Below are 11,817 nucleotides of genomic sequence, written 5' to 3' on the forward strand. Positions count from 1 at the left end.
TGCAGGTAGGCATCATTACCAGTTCATGTGGCAACATGGGGCATCCTGATACAAGTGAATTAAATACCAGAGGCTGAAGCTCATGCCTCATGCCGACAGACACCTCCTTTCTGCTTACTGGTCTCTGCTCTCAATCTCTTTGTACCACACTCGAGGATGTACTGAGAAGATATAAATCCCAAATGGCTTCAGAAAGTGACCTTTTGCCACACACAACAAAGTTATCTCAATTTTGATTTTTATTACGTGGACAGAGCAGTTGGTATCGGGGGGCTGCGGGGGGGTGAGGGGGAAGGTGGCCAAAGATTCACACCAAAAATCTACAGTGGTTACTTTCTTCCAGGTTATTCCTCACATTTATAATCCTTGGTGGCCAACCGAATTCCTTCTGTGGTGGAATCAAAGTGAGAAGTTTCTGAAATAAAAAAAAAGGAAGAGATTCTGCTGAAATACCACAACAGCACAGACTGTAGACAGACTTTTAACAGTTGCAAATCTGACCTGCAGACTGAGAAGAGCCCACCTGTCTGATATTTTTACAAGTCTCTTTCTCATACTCAGCTGTTGGTTATTTATTTAAAAAAGAGAAAAAGAATGGACAGGAAGCAGATGATGGAAAGCAAAGGAAAAATTAAAAAATGCAAGGAGAATGGAAAAGGAAGAGAAGAAAACTTGGATGCCACAACTAGAGACAGTAAGGACCTAGCAATCTCAAGGCTGAAAAATAAGGAGAAGAGTAACACAGTGGAATTTTTTTTCTCTACATGTCACAAACACAACATAACGAATAGCCATTCAACCAATACTACTACAGCATAGCTACGTCTCATAATTGCTTTGTTACATTGCAAATTTTTTCCCCTTACATTCACTCCGGACCCCACAGGCCCCCAAGTTACGGAGTTCATGTGAGGCACCAGCACAACCTGATGGTTACTCTTTTCTGAGAGCTCCAGAAACACTGTTCTGGGCAGCTCTTATTCCCCCTGGTAATTATACTCTCTGCTTAAGTAAATTTTAGGTGAGTTTTTCCTGGTAAGCACTGTAAAAGGCAGGTGAGGTTTTTTGGTCATAATTCTGTACACTTTTTCTTGCTTCATTTTGTTTAAAATTAGTGGTTAAATGTCAAAGGACAGAGAAAATACGTTTTTTTTATTATCGTTGTATCAAAGTAGCAACTGCAAGAGGTTTGGCCATGGGATGATATTTTCTGTGGCACTAAGGGAGACTGCTTTAGTTTGCTCTGTATCTTTTATTTTTTTTCACACTAGCCAAAAGACAGTCCTGCCTGTCCCAGCTGTATGTTCCTGCTCCTTTGCCCATGTCCTGCTGGTTGCATGGCTCTAGGACAATTTGTTTCAGCTTGATGGTCCAGCCTGAAAACTTTTTGGATGCCTTTATGCATTGGACGATAGAGCTGAACTGCGGAAGCACCGCGTCTAGCAAAGGGAAGTGACGGGATAGCACGGCCAGGGAAAGGAGGAGTGATAACACATGTCATCAAGAGATTTGTCTCATCAAAACCACAACCCTACCGGGCTGCCACAGAGGAAGTGTTCCTGCAGGAAGTTACTGCAACGTGACCGCTACGCTTCAAAACCAAACGTGCCAGCTTTTGTTTTGCAGTTGTCGGGCAGATAAACGCTTAAACTGACATTGGGTTTTGTCGTCTTGTTCTACATTTGTAGAGCATCTAGCACTCGGGAGTCCTGGTCTAAGAACTTCTAGGCACTGAAATAATGCTGTTTTCACTGATCTCGGCATTTTTTAATTTCGGATCTCCTGCTTAACCTCCAGAACAATTACTGATGTGCTGCCAATTCTGCAATGAGGAGCTCCCACAACAACTTGAGATTAACCCTGTGTTTTCATGGAGGAAAAACACCACTGTTCACTCTCCCATTTGAATAAAAACACCCTTTCACAACATGAATACAGAAGCATGATCATTTGGCTAACAGATAAAGTTGCACTTGGCCAGTAATGCTTAGTTTACTCTCAAATCTAAAGGGACTGAAATGATCGTATTAGCTCTCCATTTATTTTCTATGATTTAAAAAGCTTTCGGTAGGAATGCCTCAGTTTTCTTACTTTTTTTTTTTCCTGACATTTGATGAAATCAAATCCATTTCAACATTTATAGTTGTTCACCTGAGCAGTTTTACAACCACTCCAGGACATCATTCTTGACAAGTCTGCTTTAATCAGCAACCAGAAAAGAATGATTTTGTGGTGAGGAAAGATGACCTTATTCCTCAAAATCAGTGGCACCATTGACCAGAAAAACTCACCTGCCTTTTACAGTGCTTACACATCCAGACCTTACAGGACCGCTAGAATACCTCTGTGGGGTCGGGCCAGGGGTCTGTGTTACCCGGTATCCTGTGCCTGACAGTGAGCACGAGTCAATTGAAAACCCTAAGAGATGCTTTTTGCTTTTCGCACACTTTAAGTTTTTTTTTAACATCCTAACATTTGTATAAGCTTAAAAGCAGTCTTTCATCTGAAGGTATGGTTGCACCATATGTGGTCTGCTGGTATCAGAGCTGACTGCCACCCAAGCAGAAAGCCTCGCAGGTCCTCCCCCTCGCGTCTGCAGCAGCACAGCCCCATCTGCTCCCTGGCACCAGCTTCGGCACTGAGTTGGACCTCACACAAGCTTATCTAAATTCGCCAGCCTAGCAGAAAACTATCCGTTTGCTTCCTGTGGGGTTAGCGAGTTAAATCATAGCCTTTATGTCAGCCAGCGAGTGCCGGAGCTGGTAACTGGAGCAGGGCTGGGAGGAAGGGCACTTCCCGCTTTCGGCAGCAGCGAGCCATCACACCAGCTCGGCCGAGGCAGCAGACCACAGCCCCAGAGGAGCCTAAACCCATCCAGTCTCTGGTGTCTCATCCTCTCCCTCCAACAGCCATCAGGACTTTCCCTGACTCATTTCAGATGTTGAACTGAAACAAAACAAAACAAAAACCCCACGAACTCCCCCCATCTAACTTCCCTCCTCCTCCCAATACAAAGCCCTAACCAGCTTGGCATTCCGAAGTCAAAGGTTTTGCTGAGCACTGAAGCTGCTGCAAGGAGGATGGGACCATGCGGCCAGGACCAGGGCAATCAACCGGTACACAGGCGTCACCCGCCAGCAGGGACCTCCAACTTAACCACGCCACCTCAGCGCAGATCTTCATCACCAAGTCCTTCTGCACAGAGCGTGCAATGCCTTTTTTTTTTTTTAAACCAAACACTGACCGGGAGTCTTCTTTCACGGCAAAGTATGCATCGCTTTAATTCTATATTCCCTAGAACTAACATAAGCCAGTGCAGTAGAGTATTAGACTGCAAGGTCACCTAACAAACTGGGATTTAACGACGTTTCGTTTCAGACCAGCAGTCAGTGGCTGGCTCACAAATGCACAGGGCTGCGGATCTCTTCTGCTGCGCTCAGGACAAGCAGGAGAGGAAGGCTGAAACAATTTTGGGAGTAGCATGGCAGACAGACAAAGGGTGTAAATCTAATGGAAAAAAAACAGTTTGTTGGATTCAGCAACCAGGTAAAGGTATGGACAATAAGGCAGGATACTCTGCTAGCATACGTCTTTCCTTTCTTGAAGGTCACAAAGAAAAAAAAAATCAATTTCTAGGTTAATCACAATTTTCTTCAGGGAAGGGAACAGAGCTCTCCAAGGTTTTCTTTAGCATAAAAACATTTTAATCAATAAACCTGGGCATTTCTGGGTAGTAGCTTAGGTTACAAATCCACACTGAGATGGCCAGTCAGTATCATAAGCAAAAATCTTGCCTGTGGAGTGTTCACATTTGCAATAATGGAAATCAGTAACTGAAAAAAATTGTGCCTGACATAAGGCTAAGTATTTGGTGATAATATTTTTTTATTTGCTTACCAAATCTTTTAGTATTTGATTATGTAAGAGGACAATACTGCTACCAGATGCTCTTGATGTTATTAATAATCTGTGCTAACAGCACCTTGAGAGATCAGTGCTGTCTGTACTACGTGTTTCAGAGAGATTCCCCTCATCTTCCTACATCAGTAGTTGGTACAAGCAAATGACCTGCAATGTCATTTTTGTCATCAATGATACAAAAATGCATATAATCAAATCAACCCCCATTCAAGAGGTTTCAATTCCAACCCAAACTATTCAACTACTTTACTTCTGTCATGAACCTCCACTGTGAAAACTAAGAAACCTTCTAAAACGTCAACTTCTGCTTTTATAACTGTCCTAACACAGCACACGTCCGCCTCTTTGACTCCTCCTCAAGCCATCGATTCATGCTCAGGTCAGGAACAGGACACCAGGTGGCACAGACCCCTGGCCAGACCCAATATGGATGATATTCCAGCGGTCCTGTGAGGTTCTGGATGGGAATAATTTAAGCCTCAGGATCTGGCAATTTTGTTTCTGGCTCAATTTACCTATGATGCAAGTTATTCTATTTCCATGTACCTCAGTTTACTTGTTTTAAAACTACAGATTAATCAATTTTCCACTTTGGAAAGAACAACTGCTGGAAAATTATACAGAAGTTAAGCTAGCATTTTCCAGCTGGATCCAAATGTCCTTCCTTCTTATCACAATCTACCTGGAATAGCTCTCATAGACAAACTGGAGAAACTTTCCCAAGTTACCAAAGGTTTCAAAAATTCACAAGACAAGCATGAACACGATAGCTTACTTTCTAATACTCAGTAGCATATTTTGCCATACCAAATGAAAACATTCAGGAAAAATTAACACTTCAATATAGGGAGTCCTATTGCGACCTCCTGTTGCTGATTCTCTACTGAAAAGCAGAACTGTCACTTTTTCATAACTTGGTGAAATACTGTTTTATTGCTAATACAGTGCTCTTCATAATTAGACCCTTAACGGAGTCAGCATTGCTCTCCATGCTGAAGAGACAAGGACTGAGATGACATGACTCACAAGAGATCACCACAGCAATCAAACTGGGAATAAAGTCCAGCTCTTAGGCACCCTAGACCACTGCTTTCACTTCACCAGACAGGTTTTAGATTTCAGAGAAAAAAAATTAAAATGGCTTTAATAACAAAATGCTGCCTTCTCTTTTCCCCATTCAGCCTTAAAAAAAACAAAAACAAAACCAAAAACAAACCAATCCTCAACCCTAACTTGAAGAAAAAAAAATCTAGTAAGTTAGGTGATACAAAATGCACCTTAAAAATTGTAACAAACAATGTTCTTTAGGTCTTTGGTCAAATATCATACAAGAATGAAACACATTCACAAGTGCGACTGATTACCTTTTCCTTCATGCAGAATTTAAGATGGTCAATCACGACTGATGAAACACAGCATCCAGACAGCCAGTGCTAGCATAGGTCATGATGTTCTCCTCTATCACCCCTTGAAACAGCTCCATTTCTGGAAGTGTTTCAGAAGAGTCTTGGTTCTCTTGGCCATTTTTATTTAGATCTTCAAGACTAGTAATATCATCTAAAAAATAAACAAATTACAAACTGCAGCCAAAACCACCTGAAATGATCTGATTATCTTACATAGTCTGTCATTTATATTAGCTCAGAACAGAGTATTTCTGGAACAAGCTTTCATTTCATCAAAATACTCTTGATTTTGCCTCCTAAACAGCCTACAAAATAAACTATGTTTTTCAGGTTTGTCTCTGACAGGAAAAGAGTGACTGAGTGTGTGTGTGTGTGTGTATATATCTATATTCCTACTCTTATGTTTCCTCTTAGCTCTCCTAGAGCATCCTTGTCTCCTTTTTAAAGAGGAGAAACTCCTCTCCTATTTCAGACATCAAATCTTATCAGCTTCCAGGGAGCTACTATTGTGTATTTTTCATCTCACATTATGCAACTTGTGAAATTATACTACACTAATATGGAAATCATGGAAAAATACAACCAGCAACCTTATCCTATAACCTACACACGGCAGGAATTAATGCATGCAGAAATCCAGAGCTTCCCATGGACCCTGATACCTCTTGCTGCTCCAGAGCCTGACCTATTATTATGCTGGCAATCTTTAGTGACCAGTAAATTTAATTAAGTTGAAGATGCTCTACTTTTTAGAGAAATAAAGTCTAAAGAAAGACTTTTTAATGATAACTCTCCTTCTGATCTGGAATCGGGTAAACTTGAGCTAAGTATTGGATTAATTCCATACGGGAAACTTTAAAAGGCAAAGAATTTCAGTGCTTGCATCAGGAAACATAGAGTGATGATTCACAGCAACCGTAGCTCTGCCATACTATGTACACAATCAACAGAGGCACAAATTCATTTATCATATCCTAGTGCTTCTGCACGAAGAGGAATGTTATCACTCATTTGTGCTGAAAACCTTCGATGCACTTCAGCATTAACTATTTTCTCTTCTGAACAAGAAATATTTTATACAGTTTTTGTATCACAGAACACACTTACCAGGCAAGGCTTCTCCATTCTGCAATCCATTTGTTTTTTGTTTCTCCTAAAACAGATAATAATTTTCCAGAGAAAAAAAAAAGTAAGTATGTGACAAGAGATTTTCATATTTTGGGAAAGAACAAGGTCCATGCTCTATTTTATAGTTACTGTTTCATTGTGTTTACAGATTTTCCTCATTTCCAGTTCCAGGCACTACAGTGTTCCTTAAATGAAAACAAACCTCTACAGCCAGAGCGGAAAGTAGCAAAAAAGTAATTTTTAAGGTAACACTTTCTAACTAGACAAGGAGAACTAAGTTGCCATCAGTCACTCAGAATAACTTCTCTGCTACAACTCTTTGTAGAAGTAGCCAAGAAGCAGCCATGGTTAGTGGAAGATGAAATTTGCTCACATGATGGGAGAAAACCATAAGCTGGAAAACAACTAGATGATGGTAGGTTGTACTTAACGAACATAGGCCAGGTCAGGACACAAGTATCAAGGAAAAGGTTGGGTTTTTTCCTCCTTCAACTACTTTGCATACATTTCTGAAGCTGATCTTTCAAAACCTGGATCCTACCATGGCCTGGAGCTGGTTATGGAAATACTCAGAAGACTACATAAAACATCCATCTCCTTATTGTGGGTATTAAAAAACAAAGCAAATTTACGAGCAAAAACCATCATCTTGCTTATGAACTGAAGGATTCCTCTTTACACCTGTAATATTGGAAAGCCTTCCAAAATCCCCTAAAATTCGTACCTCCACAGAGGTCTTCCACAGTAAATAGATCATCTTTGAAACTTTCCAGTCAAGAGGAACTATATAATCATCTGGCAACAAGGATTCTGCAGAAGAAAATATTTTTTGCAGTTGAGTGTTCAGATCTCTCCATAGCCAAAATATATCACTGAATTACAATTTTTGCACACATTCTATATAGAGACGTTTTAAAAAAATGAGCAGATATTTAAATGAGCCAGCAGCAAAGTCAGAATTTAGGTGTTCTAGAATCTAAGGCCAGTGCATAGGAGGGGGAGGAGGGGGAAGGAGATTTAGGTTTTGTTTCTTTTTTTAGGCCAAGGCTTTCCTACCATACTTTCATTTCCCCCCCAGACTCCCCCCAAAACTAGGCACAAACAAGAAAAACACAAAGCTTTCAGCCCATAAATTAAATGCAACTTAAGTAACAACCTTACATGAGAATCATACAAGCAATTCAGTCAACTAAATCTTTCATCTATAAATAACTAAAGACATTTAATTACCAAAAATTTCCCCCACCAAATATTTTCAATAAAAATTGACTGCAATTGCCAGTCTTGTAAAATACTACAGCTCAAATCTGTACAGGAATAAATAGTAGCCTATCAATATATAACAGGCCACAAAAAAGCACAAGAATTCTTTAAATTGTAGGAAAATTGTAGGAAAATTATAGTCAAATCAGAATGTGGCCGGCCTTCTGCAGATAGCATGCACAATTTTGACAGAAAAAACCCCCACCAAACAGCAATCACAAGTGGCAGGGCTTCAGAGAGATATTGGGGTGGGTTTGTATTCCTTAAAGGTTATTTCCAAAGGAAACACATCTAAACACCAGAGAATGTCACCTGTTACTGACTCAGAGAAGAACAACATCTGGTTCTCTAACCTATCGAGTTTCTGAATGCCCGTTTTCGGGGTTTATTTTCCCAGCAGATCCCTGTTTTCAAGTCATGGCCAACTCCACTCCCTCTTAGATGAAGCCATTTCAGATCACAGGTACGAAGACTCATCAAGTTTGGAGAAGAAGATCATGTTATATGGAACAGTTGAGGACGTGAGCAGTATTTCCCTGCTCTGTTTTAGCTCTATATGGCAAATCCTTAGGTGTGTGGTGCCAGATCTAAATAAAGCAGCAGTGCAGGTCCTTTGGGGACCAAACCAAGTGTACCGGTACCAAGCCTAGTAGTGCTGCCAGTGGTTTGCCATCACTGTTCTGGCAGGCAGCATTGCCATTGACTTTTGCAATGAAAACAAACAATCTCCAAGTTAGTTTGGGCAGATAAATAGACATAAACTGCTCCTCTGTTGTCATCTTAAAATTTTCGTATGAAAATACATGCTTAACTTTAAATTCTACTGAAACAAACAGGTGTAAAGGTCTACGTGCTGAAAAAATCTCTGTGATTTTTAATCCTATTTGTTGGCCACATCAAAGTTACTGGGTTTCTACAGTATAAATTTGGACCAAAGAAGTTGCAGAACTTCATGCACAGGGAGTGTGGCTCCTTCAGCAGCTGCATACACAGCACCATGTCCTACAGTGATTTCCAAACAAATGTCTGTTGTTGTTGCTGGCTACAGCTCTGTACAGTTACATTAGCTTGCAGTAAATCTGGAAATCATGGTTGCCACACACAACTCCTTCCAGGACTGATCATCATACTTCTAACCGCTAACTTAAAATAATTAAACTGAAAGTACAAAAATATAACAATTGGAGCTCTGGAAGGCAAGTATACAACTGTGACACTTCTTAATCATGCATGATCAAAAAGAAGGTATGCACTATCAGAAAACGCATCTTGTAATTTGATTTTCAGATTAAATTAGATTCTGGGAAAGTTTTTCAGCAGTATCTAAGCCACAGAAGGGTCTATGAAAAAATTACTAAATAAAGAAAAAGGAATGCTACTATATTAACCAGGTGAAATATAAAACCAAACATGCAACCTTTATGTAAGAGCACATATTTCGTACCATATTTTAATTTAGTTTCGTAATCAACACAGCAAAGTCTTACTCAGTAGGATTTGGATTTAAAGTTAGTAAGTCTTTGTTACTACAAAGACTACAAATATGAGGCCAAACCCAATGGCACGTTTGACAGAGACTGAAGAAGATTTTCAGTAAAAAATAAAATTTAAGTAAAATAATCACCAAAGCAGCACTGATTCCTTTCAATAGGATTAATATTTGATTAATTGGTACCTGCAATAAACCTGAGTATGTAATCACAGAATTTGTGGGGTTTTTGTTCTGTTTTTTGGGGGATGTTTTGGTGTTTTTTTGTTTGTTTGGGGTTTTGGGGGGGGTAGTGGGTGTTTTTTTTTGTTTGGTTGTTTTTTTTACAGAGGAGTAGTAAGAAGAGTATTACCCAGTGGAAGACCTGGAGAACCAAAGAGCTGCACAAGTTGAAAAGCAAATCCTAATGATAAGGGAAGTCCCAAAAAACTACATTTCATATTCACATCTTGATTATCTTCAAGCTGTGAGGCCTCTGCTGGCTCAGGGTCATCTGCTTCATGCACATTTTCACCGCAGCTTGCCAATATACTAGAATCTTCTGGATATTCAGAAACAACTTTAACAGAAGACAAAATATCTGGTTGGCTATTTGTAACCTCTGAAGAAACTTGTTCACTCTCACCCTCCTTTTTATCAACTACCTGTTGTTGCTTAAGAGTTCTAGCTTGCTCCTCCTTTGCCCTGGAAACTACAGAAACCCTGCAGGAATATTTTGGCATAGGAGAAGATTGTCCCAAATCACTGTAAGAAATATCATGTAACAGAGCATCTGCATCCGAGATGGGTAAGGAACAGGTTGCCTCGGTGCCACTGTAAGGTGCAGAGTATTCCTGCAATGCATGGTTCTGTTTATGTTCCTCTCCATGGTCCTTGCTTAGAAAGCTCTTTTGCTCCACTTCTAAAACACTTTTCAAGGGAACATCATCTTTTCTTGGGACTTCCTTCCCTCCCTCTGTACTACCAGCAATCTGTCTTGGTAGATTAAACTTTGGTGCCAAGTTGACAATTCTTCTGTGTCTTTTCCTCTTCGATGTAATCGGTGCAGCATCATTTCTTGGAACATCCACTTCACTCGAACACCGCATGAAGGTGGCCCTGGATTCCACAAGGGAATCAAAGTGCACTTCACCAGCTGGAGATGCCAGTAGACCATTGCTTATTATATTACCAGCCTCCTCAGTTACTGTTACCTGATGGTTTTCCTTTACCAATCCTTCATTTGACTGAGAGTAGTCTAGCTGTGTCGAACTGTTTGTATAGGTCTGTTTAGGTCTCCTCATTTTTCGGGGTCTTTGTTCACCTACGAATTTATCCTCAGACCAAGAAGAGAGAGAAACTTGCGTATCAAAGCCCAGCTGCAATTCCGCAGTAGGCAAATTAATTGAAAAAAAAGCCCAGGCATTAGAGCTATTCTCTTCTGCTTTTAATGCACCATTGTCCCCTGTGTTATCATCAGGCACGTTATCATGTACGTTTGAATTGTAACACTGAGAGATTTCTTCTTCTTCACCATTTAAACTTAACAGCTTAGCTTCCATGTCAGGTTCACGTGTAGTTTGATATGATCCGAGTTTGTTTTCCGTGCTTAACAGTGGTGTGCTATAATCTTCAGAGATGCCTTCCGTTTCCTGGATGGAATTTTTATCATTGCTTATTTTTAGGAAACTGGTTCTGCAAATATTTTCTTTGTGCCTTTGATTTGTTTCCTCATCATCGAATGCATTTTTGGTTAGGTTTTCAGTAGAAAAACATTTTACATCTATTAGAAGAGAACTGTCACTTTCTACAGGCAATTTATTTTTCAATGCACTGTTTGACATTGTTGAGACCTCAGACACAGCGATGGGAGACCTTTCTCTTGACAACACTGCAGCTTCTTTTAGGCTTTCATCATCACCATTAGGCTGCTCTTCACAAACTGTTACTGGATCCTCTGGACCTTCACTTAACGTACACAATGATTTGCTGTTTTCTTCTTCTGAATCATCCTCTTCACTTTCTGATGGTTCCTGGTCATCTGGAATTGGATGATGAGCTGCTCCGTCTAACTTTTTCTTCATAATTTCTATATGTTTGCCTTTCATTTTTTTGTTTCTTCTTTGTTTTTTCCTCTGCTTTGCTTTTGTCAACAGGTGCCCAGGGTTCTTCTTTAAAATGGTCTCCCTATGTGAAAATATAAAAAATTAAATATAAAAAAAAATTCAGTAATAATGTATTTGTGGTGTTCAGTTAAAGAATAGGTATATTATGTTAACATGATGATCAAACCCAGACCATCTGTTTTTTTTAAATAGATAAAATCTCAAATAAACTCTTCTATTAAATCTTCTATTAAACAAATGTGCACCTTACAATTCAGAACAATCTTGAACATTTTAAAGCAATTTAAATAAACATAGCTGCCATCTCATTACCTGAGCTTTACAAAAAGTATCACAAATCATTGCAAGACCAAACAACATGTTTCTGGATGTCTTTCTAAATTATGTTTGAATAATAGAATCTAACGAGCTACTGCTATTCTGAAATTTCATTAAACATCATGCTGAGCAGGAAGGTACTAAGTTGAGGATGTAGCAAGAAAATTTCATCCATTAAGATTAAATG

General features: G+C 39.7%; 1 protein-coding gene across 1 annotated transcript; it reads right to left on the reverse strand.

Annotated features, from left to right (window-relative positions):
* Positions 1–338: 338 nt before the first annotated feature.
* On the reverse strand, positions 339–11,270 carry LOC104253212 (uncharacterized). The gene is made up of 5 exons (XM_059825937.1): positions 9,560–11,270; positions 7,180–7,265; positions 6,435–6,480; positions 5,286–5,478; positions 339–415 (listed from the first exon to the last, which is right to left on the reverse strand). Exons 1-4 carry the CDS (start codon positions 11,268–11,270, stop codon positions 5,318–5,320), a joined length of 2,004 nt encoding a protein of 667 aa, XP_059681920.1. The 3' UTR covers positions 339–415; positions 5,286–5,317.
* Between the last annotated feature and the right edge of the window lie 547 nt (positions 11,271–11,817).

The sequence above is a fragment of the Gavia stellata genome, chromosome 1, assembly GCF_030936135.1.
Source record: "Gavia stellata isolate bGavSte3 chromosome 1, bGavSte3.hap2, whole genome shotgun sequence".
Classification (NCBI taxonomy): domain Eukaryota; kingdom Metazoa; phylum Chordata; class Aves; order Gaviiformes; family Gaviidae; genus Gavia; species Gavia stellata.